Source organism: Bombina bombina, chromosome 8 (genome assembly GCF_027579735.1).
Source record: "Bombina bombina isolate aBomBom1 chromosome 8, aBomBom1.pri, whole genome shotgun sequence".
Lineage (NCBI taxonomy): Eukaryota > Metazoa > Chordata > Amphibia > Anura > Bombinatoridae > Bombina > Bombina bombina.
Window position 1 is genome coordinate 186889333 of NC_069506.1, and position 17716 is coordinate 186907048.

At 37.9% G+C, this 17716-nt stretch overlaps 1 protein-coding gene across 1 annotated transcript in view; it reads right to left on the reverse strand.

Annotated features, from left to right (window-relative positions):
- Positions 1-17716, reverse strand: part of GYS1 (glycogen synthase 1) — a 143310-nt gene that overhangs the window by 110963 nt on the left and 14631 nt on the right. The window contains 2 exon segments of the mRNA XM_053690787.1: positions 160-351; positions 7294-7475. Of these exon segments, the coding sequence (XP_053546762.1) occupies positions 160-351; positions 7294-7475 (374 nt within the window).

Below are 17716 nucleotides of genomic sequence, written 5' to 3' on the forward strand. Positions count from 1 at the left end.
CATTATAGCAAAGCAATTTAAAAAGGTTTACTGGTTACTTTTCAAAACTTTAGAGTAAATCAAGTAATATCAGGTAATGCTTTTCCAAAGTTAGCATGGCTGATATTGTGCACACATTTTACATTTGTGAATATGCTTTATCAAGTCCTTTTTACTTACCTCACCTAGAAACCAGGCTGTAAGAAAGCCAAATAGGACAGCATCATTGGCCTCGCGATCATACCAAGGAATGCCAATGGCACAACTATCCCACAATTCTGTTTTCCAGCGGTCAAGGTTCCAGGCTGTTGCTGCAATGTCGATCAGGATCACATATGGACTCCCCTCAATCAGCCAGCGTCCAAAATACAACTGTGCAACAAGAAGAATGAAATCAATTATCCTTATGTTTTATTTTCCTGGAAGGATTAGGGTCTAGAAATAGATGTAAAGGTTTCACTTGACACAGTAGCTGTCAAACCTAAGAACTGATACCTGTGAGCTGTTCGAGTTATTAGAGAGCTCTATATCCGCATTGACAACATAAGGGAACTAATTTGCTATATACATACCTCCTATGTTTGGGATGTGAAAATGTGAGTGGTGTATGTTTCTAATAATGGTTTGAAAATAAAACGTTATTGCACTATATTTTTTTCTTGTGCACATTCTCCCTCTAACCACATCGCAATACATTCTGACGATCGGAGAGTAAACGGGTGGAGGACTAACTCTGCCATATCCCAAACGATCAGGAAGACTACCAGTTACAGGGATTCTGGCCCCACTTTCTTACTGGTGCAGCAAATTACCTCATATCGATTGAGGCAACTTCTAGTTAGTGGTGATACCCGAGCGGGGTTAGTGTGTGAAACATACATACATGGGAAAAAGAGGGAGAGAGAGAGGAAGAGAAAATCTTCTCGCAATCCTCACTGAATGCTTAATTGCTTGCATAGTCCATGAAAGGTAAAAGCTCTGAAATCAGCATCCTTTCCCCTCCCCCAGTGACATTTTGACATTGGAAAGGCCATTGGGAATATTACTGATTACTGTATTGAATTTTTAAGGGCATGTGATCTATACTACCACCTTTTGTGGAAAGATTGCTTCCTATTGCAAAGCCTCTTATTGGCGATTAGTTTATACACAAATCACTATTTCCAGATGTACATATTAAAACATTATAAAATGGAAACTATATCAGCATCCATTTTGACAACATGAGATGAGGTGGTCTACATTAAAATACAACCACCACAGCACTTCTTATCAATAAAATGGAAAGAAAGGTTGAGAAGGTCAGTTAAATAATTAAAGTTTAACTTTTGTTTTACCATATTAGTATAAGTGGGGTACTATTTCTATTCAGTGGTAAGGTTAAAAATACAAAATGCAAGGAAGGTTCTCTTATTTAACTGCTTTGTTTTAATTGATTGCTGTGAATTATAGAACTTACAAGTCAGGTTGTTAATGAGATAGATTTACACTATGTATTCTTTTCCATGAAAACTATATTTGAATTTAAACAAGCAAGCAATTTATGTTCAATACCTCGCTATTTGTGTTCACTGGAAGAAGAGGCTACTTCCATTGCCCTTCAGAGTTATTATCTGAGCACAGCAAGCCCCCACAGGCTTAAATAGAGAATGCAGGTTTATTCAGAGCAGGAACAAAATACACATTTTGGAATGTTATATTAAAGATAAAATATACTGGGGGGGGGGGGGAACACACAAACAATAGCCTAAATAACGTTCGGGAAAAATCATCATCATCATCCAAACAAGTCCTCCTTTGCAGGGTTTTTAGCAGGTTAAAGGGACAGTCTACCATAGAATTGTTATGGTTTTAAAAGATAGATAATCCCTTTATTAACCATTCCCCAGTTTTGCATAACCATCACAGTTATATTAATATACTTTTTACCTCTGTGATTATCTTGTATCTAGGAACCTTCTCCCAGCCCCCTGATCACATGACTGTGACTGTTTATTATCTATTGTCTTAAATTTAGCATTGTTTTGTGCCAAATCTTAAATAACCCCCTGTGCCTGAACACAGTGTTATCTATATAGCCCATGTGTACTTTCTGTCTCTTTGTGTTGAAGAGATTTAAAAAGCATGTGATAAGAGGCAGCCCTCAAAGGCTTCGAAATTAGCATATGAGCCTACCTATGTTTAGTTTAAACTAAGAATACCAAGAGAAAAAAGCTAATTTGATGATAAAAGTAAATTGGAAAGTTGATTAAAATTACATGTCCTATCTGAATAATAAAAGTTTAATTTATACTAGACTGTCCCTTTAAGTAATTATCTTATGGGCAAATTTAAAAATACACTTATTTCTGGCTTGCCTTGTATCTCATTCATTTCAGGACCAGAAGAAAATGGAGACAAGGTGCAATAGGGGATAAGTTCAACTTTAGACATGAGGTTCTTGAAAATAATTTCTCCCCCTGGCGTTCGTTACCATCAGATACACCGTTGCCTATCCCCACAGTGAACCATCTTCTGAAACATTCTGTGTTGATTTAGGGGAGGTAACCAAGTAGATTTCAGTAATATCTGGAATGCCTCGTCTTGTGGAAGACACAACAAGAACTGGAAAGGTTTAAAATTTTGCACTGAGAAGAATTTTCAGCTGGCATGGATGATGGAAACAGGAGACTTCTTTCAGCTAGATGAGTGATTAGAACATGAAGTCAATGTCTCTGCATGCTTGCTGGCCAAATAGTAATTGGGAAGGTGAGATTTTAGATCTTCTGATAGAAAAAGGTCCTGAACTTTAATTAAAATGTAGTCTGAGGTTGCAAACCTTTAAGGGCAGATGGATCAGAAATGCTGATTTCCCACAGCAAATCTCAGATGCTTGAAATGAGTTCTACGAAACGACATGCAAGTATAAATACTTCAGGTCTACAGGGGCAACAAAGTGATTTGGCTGAACTACTGTATCAATAGATGCTTGTCCAAGATTCTAAGTTATCCCTGTAAATGGATTATTATTCTGTAATACTGCATCACATAACTTTCTAATACTGGGTCAACATATCGGCTGAGTATGAAAACTTCAATTTTTACCAACAAAATTACATCAAGAAATCCATATTGCAGGTGGTAGTGAAAGTTTGGTAATTGAAAAAGAAATGCAGCAAATGGAGTTATAGGCTTATAGTCACAATTTAATTGTTTAGTGCATGTAATTAAGATTAGCGACCCTGCACTACTATGTGTAAAACTCCCACAAAAGGGGTTTACCACACAGTAGATGTACTGCTCGGGACCCACAGAGCAATGCTGGTACTGAAAGTGGAAACCGTCACTAATCCAATCAGCAGCGCTAGTCACACAATTCAGTTGTGTTTATTATTATATACACACACACACAGTTGTAATTTATTATTATATACACACACTCATACTATCTCACAAAAGTGAGTACACTCCTCACATTTTTGTAAATAATTTTATTATCTTTTCATGTGACAACACTGAAGAAATGACACTTTTCTACAATGTAAAGTAGCGAGTGTACAGCCTGTATAACAGTGTAAATTTGCTGTCCCCTCAAAATAACTCAAACACACAGACATTAATGTATAAACCGTTGGCAACAAAAGTGAGAACACCCCTAAGTGGAAATGTCCAAATTGGGCCCAAAATGTCAATATTTTGTGTGGCCACCATTATTTTCCAGCACTGCCTTAACCCTCATGGGCATGGAGTTCACCAGAGCTTCACAGGTTGTCACTGGAATCCTCTTCCACGACGACATCATGGAGCTTGCGGATGTTAGAGACCTTGTGCTCCCCCACCTACCGTTTGAGAATGCCCCACAGATGCTTAATAGGGTTTAGGTCTGGAGACATGCTTGGTCAGTCCATCACCTTTACCCTCAGCTTCTTTAGCAAGGCAGTGGTCGTCTTGGAGGTGCGTTTGGGGTTGTTATGTTGGAATAATGCCCTGCGGCCCAGTCTCTGGAGGGAGGGGGATCATGCTCTGCTTCAGTATGTCACAGTACATGTTGGCATTCATGGTTCCATCAATGAACTGTAGCTCCCCAGTGTCTGCAGCACTCATGCAGGCCCAGACCATGACACTGCCACCACCATGCTTGACTGTAGGCAAGACACACTTATCTTTGTACTCATCTGGTTGACGCCACACACGCTTGACACAATCTGAACCAAAAAAGTTTATCTTGGCCTCATCGGACCACCGGTCATGGTTCCAGTAATCCATGTGCTTAGTCTGCTTGTCTTCAGCAAGCTGTTTGTGGGTTTCTTATGCATCATCTTTAGAAGAGACTTCATTCTGGGATGACAGCCATGCAGACCAATGTGATGCAGTGTGTGGCATATGGTCTGAGCACTGACAGGCTGACTCCCCACCCCTTCAACCTCTGCAGCAATGCTGGCAGCACTCCTATATCTATTTCCCAAAGACAACCTCTAGATATGATGCTGAGCACGTGCACTCAACTTTTGTCAACCATGGCGAGGCCTGTTCTGAGTGGAACCTGTCCTGTGAAACTGCTGTATGGTCTTGCCCACCGTGCTGCAGCTCAGTTTCAGGGTCCTGGCAATCTGCTTATAGCCTAGGCCATCTTTATGTAGAACAACAATTCTTTTTTTCAGATCCTCAGAGAGTTCTTTGCCAAGAGGTGCCATGTTGAACATCCAGTGACCAGTATGAGAGAGTGTGAGAGCGATAACACCAAATTTAACACACCTGCTCCCCATTCACACCTGAGACCTTGTAACGCTAATGAGTCACATAACACCAGGGAGGGAAAATGGCCAATTGGGCCCAATTTGGACATTTCCACTTGGGGGTGTACTCACTTTTGTTGCCAATGGTTTAGACATTAATGGCTGTGTGTCGAGTTATTTTGAGGGGACAGCAAATTTACACTGTTATACAGACTGTACACTCACTACTTTACATTGTAGCAAAGTGTCATTTCATCAGTGTTGTCACATGAGGATATAATAAAATATTAACAAAAATGTGAGGGGTGTACTCACTTTTGTGAGATACTGATCTCTCTCTTTCGCGATATGAATATCTATTTAAAAAACACATAGAAGATATTCTGCTGTGTGCAGAACATTGGAATGTGAAATATTTACAGAACAAACACCAACACTTTATTAAATATCAATATTGCATAAATATGATTTTACATGTTTTCCTCTACTTAAAGGGATACTAAACCCATTTTTTTCTTTTAGGATTCAGATAGAGCATGCAATGTTAGGCAACTTTTATATTTACTCATATTAACAATTTTTCTTCGTTATTTTGCTATCTTTATTTGAAAAAGCAGGAATCTAAGCTAAGGAGTCGGCCCATTTTTGGTTCAGCACCCTGGATAGAGCCTGATTGGTGGGTACATTTAGCCACCAATCAGAAAGCGCAACCCAGGTGCTGAACCAAAATATTTTTAAAATAAAGATAGCAAAAGAACAAAGAAAAAAATATAATAGGAGTAAATTAGAAAGTTGCTTGAAATAGCATGTTCTATCCGAATCATGAAATTAAAAAAAAAATGGGTTTAGTATCCGTTTAACTGCAAAGGGCTCCAGTGTGTTTTTTTTGTTGTTGTTTTTTTTTTTTCTCTCTCTCTCTCTCTCTCTCAACACTACTTATAAAAATGCTTTTAGTTCTGTCTTTGCGTCATAAAGTGATTTATATAAGAGGCAGTATATATGGCCCTTGTTTATCCAACAGTAGTACAACTATCAAATTTAAAATAAAGAAAAAAAAAAATTAAGAAAAAATAAAAGTAACCGAAACAAAGAAATTTTTTTTTTTTTTAAATCTCTCATATTTGGTAATTCAGGTCAAGATAACTGAGGATACATTTTGAGGGAGTATGAAAGAACTGGTAGTTTATAGAATTCTTCCTGGAAAAAATAAAATCATTTGGTACTATTAAAGGACCAGTCAATACAGTAGATTTGCATAACCAACAAATGCAAGATAGCAAGACAATGCAATAGCACTTGGTCTGAACTTCAAATGGAGTAGTAGATTTTTTTTCTGACAATTTTAAAAGTTATGTCTATTTCCACTCCCCCTGTACCATGTGACAGCCAGCAGCCAATCACAAATGCATACACGCTTATTCTGTGAATTCTTGCACATGCTCAGTAGGAGCTCGTGACTCAAAAAGTTTAAATATAAAAAGATGGTGTACATTTTGGTAATGGAAGTAAATTGGAAAGTTGTTTCAAATTGCATGCTCTATCTGAATAATGAAAGTTACATTTTGAATTGAGTGTCCCTTTAACACACTGTAGCTCTATCCAGCAACCAATGTATTAAAATATTACAATCCACAGATTATATACACTTTATGGAGCCTTTAAATACAATTCCAATACACATTTCTTCCTTTAGCTCAGCAATCATGTCATGACAGACTATTTCCTTTTCAATGACATCCTGACCTCTAAACTGTCACCTCTACACTGCAACCACAGTGATAAAGACAGGACAGTCACTGAACACTCAGACAAAAAAAAAAAAGCGTCCTTGTCCTGGAATTTGAGGCCTCATACAAATGCTGTCCAGAATTGGTGAGCTGACCTTTTCCATGGGCCGTAACTAAATCCTTGCATAACATAGGGTCATTGCAGAGAAAGGCTAAATTTAGTAGATAAATATGTGCTCCTGAGCTCTGACTAACAGGGAAAGAAATAAAAACATGTGTGAGTGATGAAGCAAATTTTAGCAATGCCACAAGACAGAATACAGTCTATGAAGCCAGAAAAAAAAAATATGCATATTAGGAGCTGCTGTTACCAATGTTATCAACATGCCTGTTAAAACTGGTTTCTTTTGCAAGGTTACATATTTCAGTTTAAGTGTGCAGTAAACATTACACAAGGATTATTTCAGCTCTTACTAAACATTTACCAAGGCCTTGAAATGCAGAAATATATATTGTGCTTGAGTATAGAACTTTAACCATTTCAATGCCAGCAAGGGATAATACTATGGAGCAGAAATGGTAAGAACCCTCCCCCCCCCCCCCAAAAAAAAAACTGTAGTGCAAAAATTAAATGCTATATTTCAGCTTAACCACAATATAATTAATTAGACATGCTAGAAGCTGCAGAGAACTGCTGGTTCTGAGCAGATATGGAAATGTTGATTGGATACTTAAAAGCAATTTCTTACTGCATTAGACTGTCCCTTTAAGGGGGTTATAACGTTCCTAAGAGAAAATGAAAGTGTTTGCACTCTGTTTCAATACATAACTGTAATTCATTAAACACTCAGCAGGAAGCAAACCCTTCTCACCTTGCAGCCCTTAGAGTTCATGGAGTCCAAAGTACGCTTGATGGCTGGATTTGGAGGCTCAATAAGTTCAACCTGAGTCCGAACATTGTGCTCAAAGTAGGGACCAATCAGGAAGTAGTTTTCTCCCCATTCATCTGTGGTGATCTTTGCTTTTGTCTGGATAACTGTATAAATTCCCCCAACTGAAAAGAAGATAAAGGAAAGAGTGAGTAAAGAGCATTTTATCATAAAAAGCAAAATATTAGAGATGCCAAACCCAATTGTTTTCTTTCATGATTCAGATACAGCATGCAATTTTAAGCAACTTTCTAATTTACTCCTATTATTTGTAAAAGCAGGAATGTAAGGTCCTAAATTCACGGCCCATTTTTTGTTTATCACCTGGGTAGCGCTTGCCGATTGGTGGTTACATTTAGCCACCAATCAGCAAGCACTACCCAGGTGCTGAACCAAAAATGTGCTGTCTCCTAAGCTTACAATCCTTTTTCAAATAAAGACAGCAAGAGAACGAAGAATAATTGATAACAGGAGTAAATTAGAAAGCTGCTTAAAATTGCATGCTCCATCAAAATTAAAAAAATGGTTTTAGTATCCCTTTAAAATATTAAAATGTAAAAAAGGAGGAACAAAATCAGAAGTTTCTTTGTGATTTATCATAGGTGTCCAACTTTTTATTATTATTTTTTCTTTTTTATGGTTATTTAAAATCAGAAGGGAAAAACGCAAAAAAACTTAAAATTGGCCTATGTCTAGGCTTTGTGTTATTTTACAGACACACACAAAACGCACAAATATTCTGTACTACTACTATTGTTATTCTGCATTTTCTTCTCGACTGGCAACAGCACGTGATCTTACTGGTTTACAATAACTTATTCATAATACTTCCCTGGTTCAGACACACAGTATTTCTGTCTGGAGATGATGGTAAAAAAAAATTACAATGATTGACCCTTTGGGGCTACATTTATTAAGCAGCGGATGCTGCAATCCACCCCAGAAATTTCAGACGTAAGTTAAGAAGCAGCGTTTATAATACCTCTAAGGTGGCGGACTGCAATCATCCCGATCAGATACGATTGTGATGGACACCCCCTGCCAGCGGCCGATTTGGCGGCGAATGTGCAGGTGTTGACACTAGAAATGCTTGTGAAATGTTAAAATGCCGACAGTGTATGCGGTCGGCATTTAGCGATGGCAGGCGGACATGATCCACTACAGCAGATCATGTCCGTCCAACATTTAATAAATCTACCCTATAGTCTTCAGGTTGATCAATCCTGATATGGACTATAAGCATCCTTATATAGAGGGCCACTATTTATAGGTCTGTACCTTTCTAATGTTATATGGTGTATTATTCACTAATCCAAAATATTGTAATATACTTTGTAATTGTATCATGATACATATTGTACAATTCTGAGCTGCTCACCAATTGTGCAGCAGCATATTATGTATTCATTTTACAAAGTAATCACAATATATACTGTATAAAATGCTTACCCTGTAATGCTAGGCTCCACCGATTAAGGTGAAAAATTAGAAAATGAAAGGAACATACAGTCCCTTTACATGGAATATATTATACATAGATAGATAGATCCCACAGGTGCCTTTTCTGCTTCTGATGAGCAAGTAGCTTGAACGCGAAATCTTGATCGATTGTGGAGCTAGGGGGGGGGGGGGGGGGGGGAATGTACCTTTAGTCACAAATAGCCAGTGGCCTTAAAGTACACAATCTTTATCAATTCATATTAAAAGGGATAGAAAGGTAAAAAATGAGATGGGTGCATTTTAGTTTGAAATAAGCATTTTTGCAATACACTTCCATTAGCACATATCCTGTGAGAACCCTTGCACCAGTATTCAAACACTATGCCTTCTCAGAGAGCTGCCAGTGGTGTGTATTGCTTCTTAAAGGGACAGTCTACTCCAGAATTTGTATTGTTTAAAAAGGTAGATAATCCCTTTATTACCCATTCCCCAGTTTCGCATAACCAACAGTTATATTAAAAAAATTTAACCACTGATTACCTTGAATCTAAGCCTCTGCAGACTGCCCCGTTATTTCAGCTCTTTTGACAAACTTGCATTTTATCCAATCAGTGCCCTCTCATAAGTAACTCCACGGGCGTGAGCACAATGTTATTTAAATGGCACAAATTAACTAGCGCCCCCAATCTGTGAAAAACTGTCAAAATGAATTTAGATAAGGAGGAGGCCTTCACAGGTTTAGAAATTAGCATATAAGCCTTTAACTAAAAATACCAAGATAACAAAATTGATGATAAAAGGGAATCGGAAAGTTGTTTAAAATTCATGCCCTATCTGAATCATGAAAGTTTAAAATTTTGACTAATCTGTCCCTTTAAGACGCAATTTGTGTCATACAAGCTACTGCTGACTCTCTGAGAAGGTGTGGTGTTTAATGATGGATGGGCCCTCACAGGATATGTGCATATGCCGCAAAAAACTAATAACTTATTACATCTATGCACATTTCAGAGGGGAAGAGAGCTAAAGAACAAAGTTAATTTTATAACGGAAATCAACTGAAAAGTCTTACAATTTCATGTTCTAGCTGAACTATGAAAATATAAATTGAGGTTTGCCTTTAAGTGGCATGTGAGTGCATGCTTTTCGGCCTAAAAGAGGCAATGAAATTAGATTTTTTTTCTATGTATAAACTAGTGCAGAATTCTATCCATTGGAGATATCTATTTGACTTATTAGTTTTACAACTTTGTAATACAAATTGTTCAGTATTAATAAAATATGTGAATATTTGTTCCTTTTTTAACACTTTTGCCATATACCCAAAGGATTATTTTCTTTTATACAATTCAGTCATTGGAGGTTACAATTTGGAAAATAAACACATTTCAACCCAGTATGACATTGTACCAACATAAATATCAAATATTCAGTTAACTTAGTGGCCCCATTTTTATTTATTTATTTTAAACGTGGCTTTAAATAATTAGCACAGGATTTACTCTGGGGTCAATGGTGCCAAAGATATAAATTCTGCTTGAATCATGTAAAATCAAACCTGAGAATATATAACACTTCAAGATCTGTATCTGGAAGACAGTAATAGCCAAGTACCATAAAGAGGGGGCGGATTACTGAGCTACTTTAGAAAATTATTACATAGACCATTACGAAATTTAATAAGGCATAAAAAAAAAAAAAAAAAAAAAAAAAAGTATAAAATTACTGGTAAGCTGTTACCTCCCAACTGTCAATATTTCAGAGGGACAGTCACTGATTCTGAGCTCCATCCCTCTCAACAGAATTTCCCTTAGCCCCCACCCAGGAACATTAACAAGCTGCCCTGACACAACCACAGGCCACCCAGAAACACCAAAAATCCCGCCCCCTAACCACCCATGATTCCTCCCTTCCTAACACAGCTCCCCCCACAAAAACGTGACAAGCTCCTATCAACCTCATACACACACACAAAAAAAAAAGAATGGCAAGATAAGGGCTTGACAAATTTATATCAATCTTAAAGGAACATAAAAGTAAAAATTAAACTTTCTTGGTTCAGATAGAGTTTACAATTTTAAGGGAATTTTCAATTTACTTCTGATAAGTGTACGTTGTTGAAAAGCATACTTAGGTAGGCTCAGGAGTAGCAATGTACTACCGGTAGCTAGGTAGTGATAGGCAGCTATACACATATGCCTCTTATTATTGACTCACGAGATATGTTCAGCTAGGACCCAGTAGCCCATTGCAGCTTCCTTTACAAGGGTTAAAGGGACAGTCTACGCAATACAATTTACGTGTCTTCCCTTTGAACTTTCAGTGGGTGTCCCACAAAACATCTTAAAAAGGATAGTCTACTTCAAAATTGTGATTGTTAGAAAAAAGATAGACAATTCCTTTATTACCTATTCCCCAGTTTTGCATAACCAACACTGTGATATTAATATACTTTTTACCTCTGTGATTAACCTGTATCTAAGACTCTGCAAACTGCCCCTTTATTTCAGTTCTTTTGACAGACTTATTTTAGCTAATTAGTGCTGACTCCTAGGTAACTCCACGTGCGTGAGCACAATGTTATTTTTATGGAACACATAAACTAATGCCCTCCAGTTGTGAATAACTGTCAAAATGCATTAAGATAAGAGGCAGCCTTTAAGGGTCAAGATATTAGCATATGAGCCTCCTAGGTTTAGCTTTAAACTAAGAATACCAAGAGAACAAACTAAAATTTAAGATAAAAGTAAATTGAAATGTTGTTTAAAATTACATGCCCTATCTAAATCATGAAAGTTTATTTTTGACTAGACTTTCCCTTTAAAAAAAACATAATTTATGTAAGAACTTACCTGATAAATTCATTTCTTTCATATTAACAAGAGTCCATGAGCTAGTGACGTATGGGGATATACATTCCTACCAGGAGGGGCAAAGTTTCCCAAACCTTAAAATGCCTATAAATACACCCCTCACCACACCCACAAATCAGTTTAACGAATAGCCAAGAAGTGGGGTGATAAGAAAAAAAGTGCGAAGCATATAAAATAAGGAATTGGAATAATTGTGCTTTATACAAAAAAATCATAACCACCACAAAAAAGGGTGGGCCTCATGGACTCTTGTTAATATGAAAGAAATGAATTTATCAGGTAAGTTCTTACATAAATTATGTTTTCTTTCATGTAATTAACAAGAGTCCATGAGCTAGTGACGTATGGGATAATGACTACCCAAGATGTGGATCTTTCCACACAAGAGTCACTAGAGAGGGAGGGATAAAATAAAGACAGCCAATTCCTGCTGAAAATAATCCACACCCAAAATAAAGTTTAACGAAAAACATAAGCAGAAGATTCAAACTGAAACCGCTGCCTGAAGAACTTTTCTACCAAAAACTGCTTCAGAAGAAGAAAATACATCAAAATGGTAGAATTTAGTAAAAGTATGCAAAGAGGACCAAGTTGCTGCTTTGCAGATCTGGTCAACCGAAGCTTCATTCCTAAACGCCCAGGAAGTAGATACTGACCTAGTAGAATGAGCTGTAATTCTCTGAGGCGGAATTTTACCCGACTCAACATAGGCAAGATGAATTAAAGATTTCAACCAAGATGCCAAAGAAATGGCAGAAGCTTTCTGGCCTTTCCTAGAACCGGAAAAGATAACAAATAGACTAGAAGTCTTACGGAAAGATTTCGTAGCTTCAACATAATATTTCAAAGCTCTAACAACATCCAAAGAATGCAATGATTTCTCCTTAGAATTCTTAGGATTAGGACATAATGAAGGAACCACAATTTCTCTACTAATGTTGTTGGAATTCACAACCTTAGGTAAAAATTCAAAAGAAGTTCGCAACACCGCCTTATCCTGATGAAAAATCAGAAAAGGAGACTCACACGAAAGAGCAGATAATTCAGAAACTCTTCTAGCAGAAGAGATGGCCAAAAGGAACAAAACTTTCCAAGAAAGTAATTTAATGTCCAATGAATGCATAGGTTCAAACGGAGGAGCTTGAAGAGCTCCCAGAACCAAATTCAAACTCCATGGAGGAGAAATTGACTTAATGACAGGTTTTATACGAACCAAAGCTTGTACAAAACAATGAATATCAGGAAGAATAGCAATCTTTCTGTGAAAAAGAACAGAAAGAGCGGAGATTTGTCCTTTCAAAGAACTCGCGGACAAACCCTTATCTAAACCATCCTGAAGAAACTGTAAAATTCTCGGTATTCTAAAAGAATGCCAAGAAAAATGATGAGAAAGACACCAAGAAATATAAGTCTTCCAGACTCTATAATATATCTCTCGAGATACAGATTTACGAGCCTGTAACATAGTATTAATCACGGAGTCAGAGAAACCTCTATGACCAAGAATCAAGCGTTCAATCTCCATACCTTTAAATTTAAGGATTTCAGATCCGGATGGAAAAAAGGACCTTGTGACAGAAGGTCTGATCTTAACGGAAGAGTCCATGGTTGGCAAGATGCCATCCGGACAAGATCCGCATACCAAAACCTGTGAGGCCATGCCGGAGCTATTAGCAGAACAAACGAGCATTCCCTCAGAATCTTGGAGATTACTCTTGGAAGAAGAACTAGAGGCGGAAAGATATAGGCAGGATGATACTTCCAAGGAAGTGATAATGCATCCACTGCCTCCGCCTGAGGATCCCGGGATCTGGACAGATACCTGGGAAGTTTCTTGTTTAGATGAGAGGCCATCAGATCTATTTCTGGGAGCCCCCACATTTGAACAATCTGAAGAAATACCTCTGGGTGAAGAGACCATTCGCCCGGATGCAACGTTTGGCGACTGAGATAATCCGCTTCCCAATTGTCTACACCTGGGATATGAACCGCAGAGATTAGACAGGAGCTGGATTCCGCCCAAACCAGAATTCGAGATACTTCTTTCATAGCCAGAGGACTGTGAGTCCCTCCTTGATGATTGATGTATGCCACAGTTGTGACATTGTCTGTCTGAAAACAAATGAACGATTCTCTCTTCAGAAGAGGCCAAAACTGAAGAGCTCTGAAAATTGCACGGAGTTCCAAGATATTGATCGGTAATCTCACCTCCTGAGATTTCCAAACTCCTTGTGCCGTCAGAGATCCCCACACAGCTCCCCAACCTGTGAGACTTGCATCTGTTGAAATTACAGTCCAGGTCGGAAGAACAAAAGAAGCCCCCTGAATTAAACGATGGTGATCTGTCCACCACGTTAGAGAGTGCGGAACAATCGGTTTTAAAGATATTAATTGATATATCTTCGTGTAATCCCTGCACCATTGGTTCAGCATACAGAGCTGAAGAGGTCGCATGTGAAAACGAGCAAAGGGGATCGCGTCCGATGCAGCAGTCATAAGACCTAGAATTTCCATGCATAAGGCTACTGAAGGGAATGATTGAGACTGAAGGTTTCGACAGGCTGTAATCAATTTTAGACGTCTCTTGTCTGTTAAAGACAAAGTCATGGACACTGAATCTATCTGGAAACCCAGAAAGGTTACCCTTGTTTGAGGAATCAAAGAACTTTTTGGTAAATTGATCCTCCAACCATGATCTTGAAGAAACAACACAAGTCGATTCGTATGAGACTCTGCTAAATGTAAAGACGGAGCAAGTACCAAGATATCGTCCAAATAAGGAAATACCACAATACCCTGTTCTCTGATTACAGACAGAAGGGCACCGAGAATCTTTGTGAAAATTCTTGGAGCTGTAGCAAGGCCAAACGGTAGAGCCACAAATTGGTAATGCTTGTCTAGAAAAGAGAATCTCAGGAACTGATAATGATCTGGATGAATCGGAATATGCAGATATGCATCCTGTAAATCTATTGTGGACATATAATTCCCTTGCTGAACAAAAGGCAATATAGTCCTTACAGTTACCATCTTGAACGTTGGTATCCTTACATAACGATTCAATAATTTTAGATCCAGAACTGGTCTGAAGGAATTCTCCTTCTTTGGTACAATGAAGAGATTTGAATAAAACCCCATCCCCTGTTCCGGAACTGGAACTGGCATAATTACTCCAGCCAACTCTAGATCTGAAACACAATTCAGAAATGCTTGAGCTTTCACTGGATTTACTGGGACATGGGAAAGAAAAAATCTCTTTGCAGGAGGTCTCATCTTGAAACCAATTCTGTACCCTTCTGAAACAATGTTCTGAATCCAAAGATTGTGAACAGAATTGATCCAAATTTCTTTGAAAAAACGTAACCTGCCCCCTACCAGCTGAACTGGAATGAGGGCCGTACCTTCATGTGAACTTAGAAGCAGGCTTTGCCTTTCTAGCAGGCTTGGATTTATTCCAGACTGGAGATGGTTTCCAAACTGAAACTGCTCCTGAGGACGAAGGATCAGGCTTTTGTTCTTTGTTGAAACGAAAGGAACGAAAACGATTGTTAGCCCTGTTTTTACCTTTAGACTTTTTATCCTGTGGTAAAAAAGTTCCTTTCCCACCAGTAACAGTTGAAATAATAGAATCCAACTGAGAACCAAATAATTTGTTTCCCTGGAAAGAAATGGAAAGTAGAGTTGATTTAGAAGCCATATCAGCATTCCACGTCTTAAGCCATAAAGCTCTTCTGGCTAAGATAGCCAGAGACATAAATCTAACATCAACTCTAATAATATCAAAAATGGCATCACAGATAAAATTATTAGCATGCTGGAGAAGAATAATAATATCATGAGAATCACGATTTGTTACTTGTTGCGCTAGAGTTTCCAACCAAAAAGTTGAAGCTGCAGCAACATCAGCCAATGATATAGCAGGTCTAAGAAGATTACCTGAACATAGATAAGCTTTTCTTAGAAAAGATTCAATTTTTCTATCTAAAGGATCCTTAAACGATGTACCATCTGACGTAGGAATGGTAGTACGTTTAGCAAGGGTAGAAATAGCCCCATCAACTTTAGGGATTTTGTCCCAAAATTCTAACCTGTCAGTCGGAACAGGATATAATTGCTTAAAACGTTTAGAAGGAGTAAATGAATTACCCAATTTATCCCATTCCTTAGCAATTACTGCAGAAATAGCATTAGGAACAGGAAAGACTTCTGGAATAACCGCAGGAGCTTTAAAAACCTTATCCAAACGTATAGAATTAGTATCAAGAGGACTAGAATCCTCTATTTCTAAAGCAATTAGTACTTCTTTAAGTAAAGAGCGAATAAATTCCATCTTAAATAAATATGAAGATTTATCAGCATCAATCTCTGAGACAGAATCCTCTGAACCAGAAGAGTCCAAAGAATCAGAATGATGGTGTTCATTTAAAAATTCATCTGTAGAGAGAGAAGATTTAAAAGACTTTTTACGTTTACTAGAAGGAGAAATAACAGACAAAGCCTTCTTTATGGATTCAGAAACAAAATCTCTTATGTTATCAGGAACATTCTGCACCTTAGATGTTGAGGGAACTGCAACAGGCAATGGTACATCACTAAAGGAAATATTATCTGCTTTAACAAGTTTGTCATGACAATTATTACAAACAACAGCTGGAGGAATAGCTACCAAAAATTTACAGCAGATACACTTAGCTTTGGTAGATCCAGCAGGCAGAGGTTTTCCTGTAGTATCTTCTGGCTCAGATGCAACGTGAGACATCTTGCAATATGTAAGAGAAAAAACAACATATAAAGCAAAATAGATCAAATTCCTTATAAGACAGTTTCAGGAATGGAAAAAAAATGCGAAACATCAAGCTTCTAGCAACCAGAAGCAAATGAAAAATGAGACTGAAATAATGTGGAGACAAAAGCGACGCCCATATTTTTTGGCGCTAAATAAGACGCCCACATTATTTGGCGCCTAAATGCTTTTGGCGCCAAAAATGACGCCACATCCGGAACGCCGAAATTTTTGGCGCAAAATAACGTCAAAAAAATGACGCAACTTCCGGCGACACGTATGACGCCGGAAACGGAAAAGAATTTTTTGCGCCAAAAAAGTCCGCGCCAAGAATGACGCAATAAAATGAAGCATTTTCAGCCCCCGCGAGCCTAACAGCCCACAGGGAAAAAAGTCAAATTTTTGAGGTAAGAAAAAATATGATAATTTAAAGCATAATCCCAAATATGAAACTGACTGTCTGGAAATAAGGAAAGTTGAACATTCTGAGTCAAGGCAAATAAATGTTTGAATACATATATTTAGAACTTTATAAATAAAGTGCCCAACCATAGCTTAGAGTGTCACAGAAAATAAGACTTACTTACCCCAGGACACTCATCTACATGTTTGTAGAAAGCCAAACCAGTACTGAAACGAGAATCAGTAGAGGAAATGGTAAATATAAGAGTATATCGTCGATCTGAAAAGGGAGGTAAGAGATGAATCTCTACGACCGATAACAGAGAACCTTATGAAATAGACCCCGTAGAAGGAGATCACTGCATTCAATAGGCAATACTCTCTTCACATCCCTCTGACATTCACTGCACGCTGAGAGGAAAACCGGGCTCCAACTTGCTGCGGAGCGCATATCAACGTAGAATCTAGCACAAACTTACTTCACCACCTCCCTTGGAGGCAAAGTTTGTAAAAACTGATTTGTGGGTGTGGTGAGGGGTGTATTTATAGGCATTTTAAGGTTTGGGAAACTTTGCCCCTCCTGGTAGGAATGTATATCCCCATACGTCACTAGCTCATGGACTCTTGTTAATTACATGAAAGAAAAGTTTGCAATCAATAGTGCAATAATAAAATGCATTTTATTTTTACCTTTGTATGTCCCTTTAAGAGGCTGCAAGAATATTATGGAGACAGGCATTTTTGGAAGCCAAATAAATTTATATAACTCAAAAAACACTAGTAGTCAAAAGTAATATTCTCTATGTCACGGCTTCTAGAATTTGTCAAGCATAAGATTTGCTTCTAGCCCAGTCCAAGTACACTTTGC